Below are 16,667 nucleotides of genomic sequence, written 5' to 3'. Positions count from 1 at the left end.
TTAAAAAGGTAAATTGTCACCAAATGATTAGTCTCCACTTACCTTCGTAGTCAGGTAGGACCGAGGAGGTTGGCTCCACTCAGCATTGGGTTGGATGAGGAGCTAGTTTCCCTTTACAACTTCTCTCTGATTGACCTTCCGCCGGTTAACTTCCCTCCTGCCCCTAAATCTGGTGGCTACCTGACAAGGTTTCCACCACTCCCTCCATAATGGCTTCATTGACGGGATTTCCCCAGCAATATCCTCTTGTTCTAAATCGTAGCTCTCACTTTGCTTTTTCCTTAGAGACCTCCATTCCCCAAACGTGACTCCTCTGCACCCACTCAGACATCTCTGACTTGGCTCCCCTCACATGGAGCATCATCACACAACATGAGGCCAGGCATTACTTGGAGCTGTTCCCGATCTACCACTGTTACTATGCCGGAAGTGTATAAATAGGGTTGCCACTGCACCTCTGGTGACATTATAGCAGTGGACCGGGAACCGCTTGGAGCAAATTGCCAGCCATACTCCATTGCAACTACTAAAGAGAGTTTCCATGATAACTTTCCTGCTGCTCGCTCCTGATAATCCTGATTTTGAAAGTGGTGGAAGCAGAAAATTGCAGTGTAAGTGAAATTTAAAGGGATGCAGACAATTAAAGGGAGGTGTCAGAATATGGAGTCAAAAATTGGTGCAAACTTAGGAGAGGCTGAAAAGGAAATTCAACCTATTCGCAGCATCTTCCAATGCTGAATGGGGAGAGGGCTCAGAAGTGACAGGCTAAAATGAAGTGAAAGGAAACCCATTGTGCAAGCACAAGACTTCAGGCAAGTGACAGAGTAGCACAGCATTGGAACCACTGTTTGATGACTACTGAAGTTGATTGGTGCTGTATGAAGTGGGTGTGAGGAAAGTGGCACTGCTTGACGTTCCATGGCACCATCTCCATCGGTCAGTACTGCAGCATGCCTGAAGGAAGTGGAGGATAGTTGCAGCCCACAGCTGACCGCTTATGCTGCATGGTAGTTGAAAGATGACACAGCTCTGCATCTGGCTCTCTGCTGGCTTGGACCCTGTGAAGACAGTTCCCTATAGTTGCTGCCAGGTAGATGTAACCAGAGCTGCAGGTATGGTTGGTGGCATCTTGACAGGTGTGGCCGGCCAGGCTATGCTGGCTGTTGATCGCAGTGGCATGCCCTCTTTCATGCAGTGCCACTGAAAGCAGGACATGCTTCCAAGAATGATCCAGCATTTGTCAGGCCTTATCATATATTTGGGTCTGCTATCACAGCCTCCCTTGATAACTGGAGCCTCTGCATCCTCTAATCCTCTACCAGAGCATCTCTGTCTGTAGATATAAATGTGAGGGTACCAGCAAGTGAGCACAGACACCGATGTTGCTTGACATCCCTCCGTTGGTCCTCCTCTCTCCTGCACAAAGCTGAGACATAAGGGGTTCCTACAGAGAAACCCATTGGTAGCACTAATGGTGCTTGTGGTTTTTTAAAAAAAGAACAATTACCACAAAGCTTCTGAAAACCTAAGTGGCAGAAGGGAAAAAAATTAAAAAGAGAAAAATGTTGCAGAAATGGCCTCACTGAATCTTTTGACTATGGCCTTTAAGTGAACTACCATATCCAGCTGATCCCATAGCAACCCTGAATGACTATTATACATGGGCATGAATATCATTCAGGGTCCTGCACGCATGAATGTCAGGAAATTACATACAGAATGAGATCAGTCATCACCATTGATTTCAATATTATAATGAAGCTCCTGTTTGTTTCAGGCAGGAGCTTTCTGCCCCTCCGTATACCTGGGCCCTGGAGATGTGGGTGATGCTTAAAGTGAGCGGAGATTCGGTGTAACTGAACTCCACACAATTTTCTGATCAGATTTGTCCAAATTCTGTCAATTAATGGCCAAATTACTTCACTATTTCTTTGTGTAATCTTGTGGTTGTGTCAGCTTCGTAGCCACTTTAATTTTGGATACTGCAACTGTAAGCTGGGAGAGAATTTTGCAGCTGGCTGTTTGTTAGAATTGGGGGAATATATGTCTTGTCTAATGTGTTACTGTTATTTCTGTACCCTAATGAGAATGGTTGTCCTGAGAAGATGGTTAATTTGAAAAGTATCATAGATGTCTGCCATAATGGGTGCTGGCCAGCCCATCGGGAGCGATGGGATGCAGCCACCCATTTAATCAGAGATGCTGACCTTAGCGTAAACATTACATCAGCAAAACCTGTCAGGCAATTTTTGAGCTTTTGACCATATTTTGATTGACAGTTTTGTCAATTACAGAGGTATCTCTTTTGATCTTCCTTTATTGCAGCTCAGATTTCATAGCAATGAAGAGGATTAATTGTTGCCCCGTTTAAGGTTTTATTTTACTGAGTTTCTGCCTCGCTAGGTAGTTGATGAACTGTAGCCAATGGAGCACTCCGCAAATACCTAACTTGATGCATAAGCTTTGCATCATGGATAATAATGGTGTTACTTCTGCGATCTATGACAGCTTCAAATTACTTTATTATTTTGAGGTACATTTGCTAAGTTAAGTGAATCACTGTAATCTATCTGCTATTATTTAATTTACATAGAAACATAAAAACATAGAAGATAGGAGCAGGAGTAGGCCATTCGGCCCCTCGAGCCTGCTCCACCGTTCAATGAGATCATGGCTGATCATCCAAATTCAGTACCCTGTCCCTGCCTTCTCCCCATATCCCTTGATCCCTTTAGCCTTAAATTTCCTTCTCTGTTCATTTTATCTCCAATTAATCTGATTTGTAGTCTGAGATGTACAAGATATGAGGTGTCTTGCACTATTTCCAGTCAGATCATCAGCCACCTAAGGTATTTGTTATACACCTCAGACTTTTTTTAAACTCTTTTCTCACTTCAGTTGCTCAAGGTCCTGATTCTTGCAGGGACACGGTGACATGATTCACCATAGGCAATGTTTAAAAGAACAAATGAGTACCTCAGTAGTAAAGCAGCAGAGTAAGGGAATTAATAAGGGAGAACTCTAATTATTTAAAGCAGTTTTCAGCACAGAGATTGGGAGTATGGACCCTTTGATAGCTGGAGCCATAGGTGAGAAACTGAGGTTCAAAAAAATTAAAAATTTATCACAAAATGGTCATTAAAAGCTGTCATGCTTAAATATTTATAAGGCAACTGAGCCAAATGGAACACATCCAAAGGTACTTAAGAAAATTAGAGTAGAAACACTGTAGAGGAAGCTGTTGCTGAAATTTTTCACAGCTCATTAAATACAGGGAGATTAAATACAGCAGAAGATTGGAAAATAACCAATGTTTTTTCCAGAATAAGATTAGAAGCATTATTCTGGGAACAACAGGCTGACAGCTTAATATCTACGCCAGGAAAAAATACTGCAGTATATTATAAAGAGAGTAACTTAAACACATTTAAAAGGTAATAATTCCAAACCAACATGGGAGATCTGTCTAATCTACTGGAATCCTTTGAGGCTATATTAGAATTAGCGGATTAAACATAGAAGATAGGAACAGGAGTAGGCCATTCGGCCCTTCGAGCCTGCTCCGCCATTCAATGAGATCATGGCTGATCATCCAAACTCAGTACCCTGTCCCTGCCTTCTCCCCATATCCCTTGATCCCTTTAGCCTTAAGAAATATATCCAACTCCTTCTTGAATATATTTAATGAACTGGCCTCCACCGCCCTCTGTGGCAGAGAATTCCACAGGTTCACCACTCTCTGGGTGAAGAAATTCCTCCTCATCTCAGTCCTAAATGGCTTACCCCTTATCCTTAGACTATGATCCCTGATTCTGGACTCCCCGGCCATCAGAAACATCCTTCCTGCATCTAGTCTGTCCAGGCCTGACAGAATTTTATAGGTTTCGATGAGATCCCCTCTCAATCTTCTAAACTCCAGTGAGTATAAGCCCAATCGACACAATCTCTCCTCATACGTCATTCCTGCCATCCCAGGTATCAGCCTGATGAATCTTCGCTGCACCCCTTCCATGGCAAGAACGTCCTTCCTCAGATAAGGCGACCAAAACTGCACACAATACTCAAGGTGCGGTCTCACCAAGGCCCTGTACAACTGCAGCAAGACATCCTTGTTCCTGTACTCGAACCCTCTTGCTACGAAGGCCAACATACCATTTGCCTTCTTAACCGCCTGCTGCACCTGCATGCTTACCTTCAGCGACTGGTGCACAAGAACACCCAGGTCTCTTTGCACTTCCCCTTCTCCCAATCTATTGCCATTCAAAAAATAATCTGCCTTCCTGTTTTTGCCACCAAAGTGGATAACCTCAGATTTATCCACATTATAGTGTATTTGCCATGTTTCTGCCCTATCACCCAACCTGTCCAAATCGTACTGGAGTTTCATGACATCCTCCTCACAGCATACCCTCCCACCCAGCTTTGTGCCGTCTGCAAATTTGGATTCTAACAACATGGTGGATATTTTCAATCTAGATGACAAGGGCCCTTACAAGACTGGGTCCTGAAACAGATTCGGGATGAAAGTGCAATCTGGGATAAATAGCATTTCCTTGTTCCCACTGCTGCCCCTTTACCTTAAACCATGAGTTCTTCCTCATGTTCAGACGCCCCATCCAGATGTCAGTTAGGAGCATCTGAGTGCATGTGTGGGAAACAAAGGGCCGGAGGCCAGATGACACTGCCAGTTTCAAACATGTGGAGTTGCTCCAATTCTTCAGCTCATATGTCAGTAGTTTCATGGCCATTCTCTCATTTTGTTTGAACGCATGGTCTAAAAGATCTACAGCAAGCTGGCCAAATTCCCTAGGATGTAGAGACATTCATGCATGAAAGAAGGATATAAATAATTTTGTGCGACAAATAAAACATTTAAGTCTGTAAAAAGCAGCACAAAACTTTTGCAGAGCCATTAAAATAAAGTTTTATATACATGTTTATCAATATTGCAACGATTTGTAATTTGAAAATATACTGCACAGGTAAGTTATCTCAAGCCCAGACTCCTCCATCACCATCCCTGGGTATGTCCTGTCCCACTGGCAGGACAGACCCACCAGAGGCGGCAGCACAGTGGTATACAGTCAGGAGGGAGTGGCCCTGGGAATCATGGAGTCATACGGCACAGAAGGAGGCCATTCGGCCCATTGAGTCTGTGCTGGCTCTCTGTAGAGCAATCCAGTCAGTCCCATTCTCCCGCTCTATCCCCGTAGCCCTGCAAGTTTATTTCCCTCAAGTGCCTATCCAGTCTCCCCTTGAAAACATTGAGGCCGGAGTTTTGCCGGCACTTAGTGGGCGGGTTTGGAGGTGGGACATCCGGGAAAATTGCAAAGATTGACAGCGGGCAGGAAACCTGCTGTCAACCTGCCTCCAATCAATCTTTCCAGGTGTCAGGTCTCCGATTTGCACATGGACCCGACACCTAGCGGCGGGAAGAGGATTATAGCCACTTAACTGCTTGTTAACAGATTGTTAACAGGCAGTTAACAGGCTTTTTCCAATTTTGACACTTCTACTGTGGGCTTCCCGACATCCGGACACCACGCCAGGTAAGTGTGGCGTGTTGTGAATCTGCTGTAATGTTTATGCATTGAGGAGAGCTGCAGAAGTTGTGTGAAGGATCCAATGGTGCACTAGTGAGTTTCAGAGGTAAGAAAATGTTGGGAAATTAATTTTTAATGCATTTAGACTTTTCTGTCGTTAACAGGCATTGATTTTTATGTGTAGCTCCACCTCATTGGGAGAACCTCTCTCACCAGTGACAGGTCGCTTCTGTAACCTCACCTGCAGCTGCCATCTGTTCTAGCCTAAGGAGGGAGTCACAGGAGAGCCTGGGTGCAAGAGCTCACCTTTGTACAATGATTGTCAGTGTTTGCAGCATCTCAATGAGAAATCAGCTGTCAAAAGAAAATGTGCGGGGGCCCCTTTAAGAAAACCGGCAGATGACGCGTCATCAAATGACGTCATCTGACACTGGCTTCCTCCTAATTGGCTGGCAAGCCGGCAGGGCAGGCTTAACAAGGCCAATTGATGCAAAATCATGTCTGTGGGCCGGATGTAGTTGGGGGCAGGACTGGAACCTGGAAGCCGCTCCCAAGCCGCCTCGCACCATAAAATCGCGACCTGAGTGTCTCCGCTTCCATCGGCAGCGAATTCCAGTTCCTCACCACTCGCTGCGTAAAAAGTTTTTCCTCACATCCCCCCTGTACTTCTTGCCCAAAACCTTAAATCTGTGTCCCCTCGTCCTTGTACCATTAACTAGTGAGAACAGCCATTCCCCATCTAGCCTATCCAAACCCGTCAAAATCTTGTACACATCTATCAAATCACCCCTCAAACTCCTTTGCTCTAATGAAAACAAATCCAGCTTCTCCAACCTGTCCTTGTAGCTAAGATCGCCCATCCCCAGAACCATTCTTGTAAATCTCCTCTGCATCCTCAACATTGACTCCGGACCCCATGCAGTCTCATGGCATCAGGTCAAACATGGGCAAGGAAACCTCCTGCTGATTAGCACCTAACGCTCTCCCTCAGCTGATGAATCAGTACTCCTCCATGTTGAACACCACTTGGAAGAAGCACTGAGGGTAGCAAGGGCACAAACTGTACTCTGGGTGGGGGACTTCAATATCCATCACCAAGAGTGGCTGAGTAGCCCCACTATGGACCGAGCTGGCCAAGTCCTGAAGGACATACCTGTCAGACTGGGCCTGCAGCAGGTGTTGAGGGAACCAACATGAGGGAAAAAACTACTTGACCTCGTCCCCACCAAACTACCCGTCACATATTCATCTGTCCATAACAGCATTGGTAGCAGTGACCACCGCAAAGTGCTTGTGGAGACGAAGTCCCGTCTTCACATTCCATCATGTTGTGTGGCACTACCACCGTGCTAAATGGGATAGATTCCAAACAGGACTAGCAGCTCAAAACTGGGCATCCATGAGGCGCTGTGGGCCATCAGTAGCAGCAGAATTGTATTCCACCACAATCTGTAACTTCATGGCCTGGCATATCCCTCATTCTATCATTGCCATCAAGCCAGGTGACCTGTCCTGGTTCAATAAGAAGTATAGAAGAGCATGCCAGGAGCAGCACCAGATGTACCTAAAAATGAGGTGTCAACCTGCGGAAGCTGCAACACAGGACTACATGCATGCTAAATAGCAGGAACAGCATGCTATAGACAGAGCTAAGTGATCCCACAACCAACAGATCGGACCAAAGCTCTGCAGTCCTGCCACATCCAGTTGTGAATGGTGGTGGACCATTAAACAACTAACGGGAGGAGGAGGCTCCATGAACATCCCCATCCTCAATGATGGCGGAGCCCAGCACGTGAGTGCAAAAGACAAGACTGAAGCATTTGCAAGCATCTTCAGGAAGAAGTGCCGAGTGGATGATTCATTTTGGCCTCCTCCTGAGGTCCCCACCATCACAGAAGCCAGTCTTCAGTCAATTCGATTCATGCCACATGATATCAAGAAAAGGCTGAGCACACTGGATACAGCAAAGGCTAGGAGCCCCGACAACATCCCGGCTGTAATGCTGAAAACTTGTGCTCCAGAACTAGCCGCGCCTCTAGCCAAGTTGTTCCAGTACAGCTGCAACACTGGCATCTACCCGACAATGTGGAAAACTGCCCAGGTATGTCCTGTCCACAAAAAGCAGGACAAATCCAACCCGGTCAATTACCGCCCCATCAGTTTACTCTCAATCATCAGCAAAGTGATGGAAGGTGTTGTTGACAGTGCTATCAAGTGGCACTTAGTCACCAATAACCTGCTCACCAATGCTCAGTTTGGGTTCTGCCAGGACCACTCGGCTCCAGACCTCATTACAGCTTTGATGCAAACATGGCCAAAGGAGCTGAATTCCAGAGGTGAGGTGCGAGTGACTGTCCTTGACATCAAGGCAGCATTTGACCGAGTGTGGCATCAAGGAGCCCTAGTAAAATTGAAATCAATGGGAATCAGGGGAAGGACTCTCCACTGGCTGGAGTCATACCTAGCACAAAGGAAGATGGTTGTGGTTGTTGGAGGCCAATCATCTCAGCCCCAGAACATTGCTGCAGGAGTTCCGCAGGGCAGTGTCCTAGGCCCAACCATCTTCAACTGCTTCATCAATGACCTTCCCTCCATCATAAAGTCAGAAATGGGGATGTTCGCTGATGAGTGCACAGTGTTCAGATCTATTCACAGCTCCTCAGATAATGAAGCAGTCCATGCCCGCATGCAGCAAGACCAGGACGACATTCAGGCTTGGGCTGATAAGTGGCAGGTAACATTTGCACCACAGGAATGCCAGGCAATGACTATCTCCAACAAGAGAGCGTCTAACCACCTCCCCTGGACATTCAACGGCATTACCATCGCCAAATTCGCAAACATCAACATCCTGTGGGTCACCATTGACCAGAAACTTCACTGGACCAGCCACATAAATACTGTGGCTACAAGAGCGGGTCAGAGGCTCGGTATTCTGTGGTGAGTGTCTCACCTCCTGACTTCTCAAATCCTTTCCACCATCTACAAGGCACAAGTCAGGAGTGTGATGGAATACTCTCCACTTGCCCAAATGAGTGCAGCTCCAATAACACTCAAGAAGCTCGACACCATCCAGGACAAAGCAGCCCGCTTGATTGGCACCCCATTAGCACCTTAAACATTCACTCCTTCCGTCACCGGCACACCGTGGCTGCAGTGTGTACCATCAACAAGATGCACTGCAGCAACTCGCCAAGGCTTTTTCGGCAGCACTTCCCAAACCCACGACCTCTACTACTTAGAAGGACAAGGGCAGCAGGCGCATGGGAACATCATCACCTCCAAGTTTGACTGGGTCAAAAACCTGGAAAACCCTCCCTACCAGCACTGTGGGAGTACCTTCGCCACGCGGACTGCAGCAGTTCAAGAAAGTGGCTCACCACCACCTTCTCAAGGGCAATTAGGGATGGGCAATAAATGCTGGCCTTGCCAGCGATGCCCACATCCCAGGAACGAAATTTTAAAAAGCTGCAGAATGAGAGATTGCCAGTATTGATCACTGTTGTTTAAGCTCTATGGGTTCACAATATGTATCATTGTGTTTTCTTACCAAAAGGTGTTGAACAAATATGAGGAGGGTGGTGGGGGTGGGGGTAAGACCTGTGATACGAGTTTTACATTTTGCTTATGATTCCAATGCCTATTTTGATTAAAAAGTCATAAGGGACAATTTTTCTGCCATTGCTCTCAGAGATCCCCAGTCATAAAGGACAGGATAAAAGTGAGGAGACCTGAATCACCATAGGAACATAGGAGCAGGAGTAGGTCATTTAGCCCCTCGAGACTGTTCCACCATTCAATGAGATCATGGCTGATCTGTGACCTAACTCCATCCACCCACTTTTGCCCCATAAGTCTTAGTACCTTTGTTTAATGAAAATCTATCTGAGGGAGTGCTGCACTATCAGAGGTGTCGTTTTTGGGTTGAGACATTAAACCAAGGTCCCATTTGTCATCTCACATGTGTCTCATGGCACTATTGAAAGAAGAGTAGGGCAGTTCTTCCCAGTGTTCTGGCCAATATTTAACGTTCAACCAACATCACTAAAACAAATGATCTGGTCATTTATCTCATTGCTGTTTACAGAACCTCGCTTCGCACAATTTGGCTGCAGTGTTTCCTAGATTACAACAGTGACATCACTTCAAAAAATACTTAAATTGATCTAAAGAACTTTGAGATGCACTGAGGACATGAAAGGCATGAGATAAATACAAGTTATATTTTTGTTTATTTCAAAAGCAACATAAACTAACCCTGATGCTGAAGTTTCAGCAGCAACACTGTAAAGTAAATGGAGCATTTGTATAAACATTTTCCATGTTTCTCTTGGTGAATGTTGTTTAGCAGTACATCAGGATGAAGTCATTGCTACACAGGTGAGGAAGTGTCAGGAATGAAAAGGAATAATTAGATGGGAGCCAAAATTCAGTGACCATTCTGACGACTCCCCACCGTAACTTTGCTGGGAAACTGCTGCAATGGCTGTAAACTAGGCTGGGACCTGATACTCTGGTTCCCAAGCTTGCAGTGGAGTTACCAATTGGCCAAGTGGGGTTGGACCCTCTGAACACTTCTACAAGGCCACTGATGTAAGGTGAACCACAACTCCCTAAGTTGGGAGTTCCTATGCCCCAGTCTGTACTTGGGACCCAGTGTAGCATCGATAAAGATACACCTGGTCAGACACACATACCTTTCCGTTACCTAGTGGAAATAGGGCCCACCCTGGAGATCCACGCTGGGATTGGGGTTTGTACTGCCAAAGACAAGGGAAGAATTTTCTTCAGGGGGTGCTGCAGTTACAGCCCAGTGTGCCAAAGTCTTACTCCTTGTGGCACCTCCCCCTGACTCCATGAACTTCAGCTGACTTGGAGGAAGGGCCATAAGGAGTGAGGGGGTGAATTCACACACGTGGATTTTCATGTCCAAAATTGTTAGAATACAGAAAAATATATTGGTCCTTAATTTGTGGTCAGCGGCGAAGCAATGGCGAGCGCCGTTGAACTTGACCTCATGCGATCTCTGTGGCGAGAAGTTTAGCTTCCTCGACATGTTATTGATTGTAGCGCTGTCAATAGGGGATTCCTAGCGTAATGCAGCAGTGATGACATCAAACGCTCGAAGCAGCCAATCACATTGATGAATTTGCACAGACAGCAAACCAGGAAATGAAAAGCACTGATTATCTGCACTTTTTAAAGATGTTACAGAGAGCAAATTAAAGATTGAGACATATACATGGGGTTAAGGTAGAAGCTGAAATGTGATGAACAAACTTAATTTTTTTAATCTAGTCATTTTTATCATAATGGAGAAAATTGACATTCCACAAATATAAAATTAGTTTTTCAGGGCCATAACAGTTGTTCAGCAGTTAATATGCTGTTAAAACCCCAGTTACACCTATTCCAACAAGGCTTTACATTTAATAGGGTGTTTAACAGCAATATTAATGAGGAAAAGCTTAAGTTTTCATCAGTTCCACTGATTTCACAGCGCAGATTGTATTGGAGCAGTGAATGACTGGCCGCAACTTCAGGATTTCCGCGTTTAGCTGCACATGCGCTAAATACTGCTGAAGTTACAGTCAGTTTCAGGGGATAGTGACAGCGAACGCTGACAGTTCACCGTCAACAAGAGGTCGGTAGGTGCTGTCCAGTATGTTTACTGGGACATCTTCAAGATGACCTGTAACCTCTGAACCCTTCGCCTTCAACACGCCCCAATCCCTCCCTTGCCATGACCACTTTTCGCCATTTCCTGTTTGCTTTTCCATGCCTAACCACCTGCCTCCATACATTATCCCAGGCAGCCTCAAATATAGAGGGGTAATTAGGGATTAGAATTCCTCAACCTTTGAGGGGATTCTTGGAATACAGAGGTCAAACAGACAAATATTCGGGATAATTTTTCAACACCTCTGTTGTCCTTCACTCGCCATACCTGCAGGGAATGATACAAAGCTAGGTGGGAATGTAAGTTGTGAGGAAGATGCAAAGAGGCTTCAAGGGGATTTCGACAGGTTAAGTGAGTGGGCAAGAACATGGCAAATGGAATATAATGTGGAGAAATGTGAAGTTATCCACTTTGGTAGGAAAAATAGAAAAGCAGAGCATTTTTTAAATGGTGAGAGATTGGGAAATGTTGGTGTTCAGAGGGACCTGGGTGTCCTTGTACACGAACCACTGAAAGTTAACATGCAGGTACAGCAAGCAATTAGGAAAGCAAATGGTATGTTGGCCTTTATTACAAGCAGATTTGAGTATAAGAGCAAAGACGTCTTACTGCAATTATATAGCGTCCTGGTGAGACCACACCTAGAGTATTGTATACAGTTCTGGTCTCCTTACCTAAGGAAGGATATACTTGCCATAGAGGGAGTGCAACAAAGGTTCACCAGACTGATTCCTGGGATGGGGGGATTGTCCTATGAAGAGAGATTGAGTAGACTAGGCCTATATCCTCTAGAGTTTCGAAGAATGAGAGGTGGTCTCATTGAAGCATACAAAATTCTTACAGTGCTTGACAGGGTAGATGCAGGGAGGATGTTTCACCTGGCTGGGGAGTCTAGAACCAGGGGTCACAGTCTCAGAATAAGGGGTCGGCCATTCAGGACTGAAATAAGGAGAAATTTCTTCACTGAGGGTGGTAAATCTTTGGAATTCTCTACCCCAGAGGGCTGTGGAGGCTCAGTCGTTGAGTATATTTAAGGCGGAGATCGATAGATTTTTGGATGTTAAGGGAAACAAGGGATATGGGGGTAGTGCAGGAAAGTGGAGTTGAGGTAAAAGATCAGCCATGATCTTATTGAATGGCGGAGCAGGCTCGAGGGGCCAAATGGCCTACTCCTGCTCCTATTTCTTATGTTCTTATGTTCTTATTACCTACTGCAAAATCTGGTGCCATTGTTCCTTAATTTGGAAGCTGCTTAACATTGAATGCGCAAAATGCTGGAAAATTATTTCACATGGGAGTATGCATGTTTTTGGATAGGCAGTTCTCAGAGAACACATGGGATAATATAAATTACTTCTAGATCTCTTTCAACGTCATTCCTAGCCATTTCAACATATTAAAGTTATTGAAGAGAAAAGTAGAAAGTGACTAGTGAGTAATCCTACTTGGAATGTTGTTTTAGCTCTTCCGAAGTGTCATCCATCATGTTGCTCTGCTTAGCCTCGTTAGCCATTGCCCTGTATAGTTTGCAGGCCACCACTGCCTTAGCCATGGCTTCCTCTCCATGCTGCCAGAAGAACATGGCCATCCTCTGCCGTTTCATCAACACCGCCCACACCAGCAGGTCATTGTAGGGGTAGATAAAACCTGCAGAATCGTGCTCCTCTGCAAAATTTAAACCATCTTTCTGCTTCCTTTTTGACTTACAGAGTGAAACAGATTTCTCCTGTAAAAATCAACATCACAATTTAGAGTGGATAGAAACTAGCAGATTCAATGCATACAAAATTTTCAGTTGCTAAACAATAGGACAAGGTAAGAACTTGCTTGAAGAGGGTTTTTGCTTTGAATGCACTGTACAATTAAATAATATTGCTTATGCATTATTTGTGCAATTCCCTAGAAATGTGCTAAATTATTCTGGATATGTTTGGAGTGAATTATGTTACAATTCACACAGGGAAATAATACAACACCGAGATTGTAGAATATATTGGTAGCGGAAACTTTATCAAATAAATATTTCAACTTAAATCTTAATGTGTAGCATACATCATATAAGAACATAAGAACATAAGAAATAGGAGCAGGAGTAGGCCAATCGGCCCCTCGAGTCTGCTCCGCCATTCAATAAGATCATGGCTGATCTGATCCTAACCGCCAATCCACTATCACAGAACCATCTCCTGTATCTAACAGAATTAGACACACGAAATAGGAGCAGGATCAGGCTACACGGCCCCTGGGCCCGCTCCGCTACCCACAGGGCCATGACCGATCCGAACCTAGACTCATGTCCAAATTCCTGCCCGCTCCCCGTAACCCTTAATTCCCTTTACTTCGAGGAAACTGTCTATTTCTGTTTTAAATTTATGTAATGATGTAGCTTCTACAGTTTTTTGGGGCAGCATATTCCATGGACCTACCACCCTCTGAGTGAAGTAGTTCCTCCTCATCTCAGTTTTGAAAGAGCAGCCCCTTATTCTAAGACTATGCCCCCTAGTTCTAGTTTCACCCATCATCGGGAACATCTTCCCTGCATCCACCCAATCCAACCCCTTCACAATCTTATATGTTTCAATAAGATCACCTCTCATTCTTCTGAACTCCAATGAGTAGAGTCCCAATCTACTCAACCTCTCCTCATATGTCCATCCCCTCATCCCCGGGATTAACCGAGTGAATCTTCTTTGTACTGACTCGCGAGCAAGTATGTCTTTTCTTAAGTATGGACACCAAAACTGTATGCAGTATTCCAGGTGCGGTCTCACCAATACCTTGTACAACTGAAGCAATACCTCCCTATTTTTATATTCTATCCCCCTAGCAATGAAAGCCAACATTCCATTGGCCTTCTTAATCACTTGCTGCACCTGCATACTAACCTTTTGAGTTTCGTGCACCAGGACCCCCAGATCCCTTTGTACTTCAGTACTTTCCAGTTTCTTGCCATTAAGATAATAACTTGCTCTACGATTTTTCCTGCCAAAGTGCATAACCTCACACTTTCCAGTATTGTATTCCATCTGCCAAATCTCTGCCCACTTACTTAGCCTGTCTATGTCCCCTTGAAGGTTTTTTATGTCCTCCTCACTCACTACTTTCCCCCCCATCTTAGTATCATCTGCAAACTTTGATATGTTACACTCGGTCCCCTCCTCCAAATCGTTAATATAGATTGTAAAGGGTTGGGGACCCAGCACTGACCCCTGCGGAACACTACTAGTTACTGATTGCCAGTCTGAGAATGAACCATTTATCCCAACTCTCTGCCTTCTGTTAGATAGCCAATCCTCTATCCATGCCAGAATATTACCCCCAATCCCGTGATTTTTTATCTTAAGCAATAATCTTTTGTGTGGCACCTCGTCAAATGCCTTTTGGAAGTCTAAATACACTACGTCCACTGGTTCCCCTTTATCCACCCTGTATGTTACTTCCTCAAAGAACTCCAGCAAATTTGTCAAACATGACTTCCCCTTCATAAAACCATGCTGACTTTGTCCTATTAAATAATGATTATCCAAATGCCCTGTTACTGTCTCCTTAATAATGGACTCCAAAATTTTACCTACCACAGATGTTAGGCTAACCGGTCTATAGTTTCCAGCCTTCTGTCTACTGCCCTTTTTAAATAAGGGTGTTACATTAGCAGTTTTCCAGTCTGCCGGGACCTTTGCCGAGTCCAGGGAGTTTTGGAAAATTACCAATGCATCCACAATCCCTACCGCCACTCCCCTCAAGACCCTAGGATGTAAGCCATCAGGTCCAGGTGATTTATCCGCCTTGAGTCCCATTATTTTACCGAGTACCACTTCCTTAGTGATTTTGATCGTGTTGAGCTCCTCCCCCCCTTTAGCCCCCTGTTTGTCCAGTGTTGGGATATTCTTAGTGTCTTCTACTGTAAAGACTGATGTAAAATATTCACTCAGTGTTTTTGCCATCTCCATATTTCCCACCATTAATTTCCCGGTCTCATCCTCTAAGGGACCAACATTTACTTTAGCCACCCTTTTTCTTTTTATATAACTATAAAAACTCTTACTATCTGTTTTTATATTTTTTGCTCATTTACTTTCATAATCTATCTTCCCTTTCTTAATCAATCATTTTGTTATTTTTGCTGTCTTTTAAAGTTTTCCCAATCCTCTATCCTCCCACTAGATTTGGCTACCTTATATGCCCTTGTTTTTAGTCGAATACTATCCTTAATTTCTTTACTTAGCCACGGATGGCTGTCTTTTCTTTTACACACTTTTCTTCTCAGTGGAATATATATTTTTTGGAAGTTGTAAAATAACTCCTTAAATGTACACCACTGATCATGTATCGTCTTACCCTTTAATCTATTTTCCCAATCCACTCTACTCAATTCCGCTCTCATACCTTCATAGTCTCCTTTATTCAAGCTTAGCACGCTTGTTTGAGATCCAACCTTCTCACCCTCTAATTGAATATGGAATTCAACCATGTTATGGTCACTCATTCCAAGGGGATCCTTTACTAGGACATTTTTAATTAATCCTGTCTCGTTACACAGGACCAGATCTAAGGTTGCCTGCCCCCTGGTCGGTTCAGTTACATACTGCTCAAGAAACCCATCCCTAATACACTCAATGAACTCATCCTCAAGGCAGCCCTGCCCAATTTGATTTGTCCAATTAATATGATAGTTAAAATCCCCCATAATTATAGATGTTCCCTTATTACAAGCCTCAACTATTTCCTGATTGATACTCCGTCCAACAGAGTTGCCACAGTTCGGAGGCCTATAGACTACGCCCACTAGTGTTTTTTTCCCCTTATTATTCCTTATCTCCACCCAAACTGTTTCATTGTCCTGATCTTTTGACCCAATATCATTTCTCTGTATTACAGTGATTCCTTCCTTTATTAACATAGCCACCCCACCTCCCCTTCCTTCCTGCCTGTCCTTCCTGATGTTTAATTCCCAGGCATTGTCACCCTGCAGCCATGTTTCTGTAATGGCCACAAGATCATACCCATATGTAGTTATTTGTGCCATTAACTCATCTATTTTGTTACGAATGCTACGTGCATTCAGATAGAGAACTTTCAAAGATGTTTTGAGACACTTAGTTCCTGCTTTTGCCCTTTTTATTACTTTACCTTTTACTCCATACCTTCTGCCCCTTCCTGACATGCTCTGGTTTTTAATTTCCCCACTGCTACCTAAGTCTATGACCTTCTCTGTTGTCATTTGTATTATTTGCTCTCTAGGAACCTCCCCCCCACTAGTTAGTTTAAAGCCCTCTCTACAGCCCTAGTTATATGATCCGCCAGGACTCTAGTCCCAGCACTGGCCAAGTGAAGCCCGTCCCAACGGAACAGCTCCCTCCTGCCCCAGTACTGGTGCCAGTGTCCCAGGAAGCAAAACCCATTTCTCCCACACCATAAACTGCAATGAGAGAAGTAAAGAC

At 44.5% G+C, this 16,667-nt stretch overlaps 1 protein-coding gene across 1 annotated transcript in view; it reads right to left on the bottom strand.

The window, feature by feature from the left end:
• The window catches only part of trpm6 (transient receptor potential cation channel, subfamily M, member 6), a 239,866-nt gene that overhangs the window by 170,750 nt on the left and 52,449 nt on the right, over nt 1-16,667 (bottom strand). Inside the window, exons 16-17 of the mRNA XM_086010032.1 lie at nt 12,672-12,949; nt 4,578-4,806 (exon numbers count right to left, since the gene is read on the bottom strand). Of these exons, the coding sequence (XP_085866158.1) occupies nt 4,578-4,806; nt 12,672-12,949 (507 nt within the window). The remainder of the gene's footprint in view (nt 1-4,577; nt 4,807-12,671; nt 12,950-16,667) is intronic.

The sequence above is a fragment of the Somniosus microcephalus genome, chromosome 1, assembly GCF_052327205.1.
Source record: "Somniosus microcephalus isolate GS21.2 chromosome 1, FLI_Smic_1.0, whole genome shotgun sequence".
In the NCBI taxonomy this organism is placed as follows: Eukaryota; Metazoa; Chordata; class Chondrichthyes; order Squaliformes; family Somniosidae; genus Somniosus; species Somniosus microcephalus.
The sequence above is the reverse complement of the archived record's forward strand: the minus strand, read 5'-3'. Positions and strand labels throughout refer to the sequence as shown.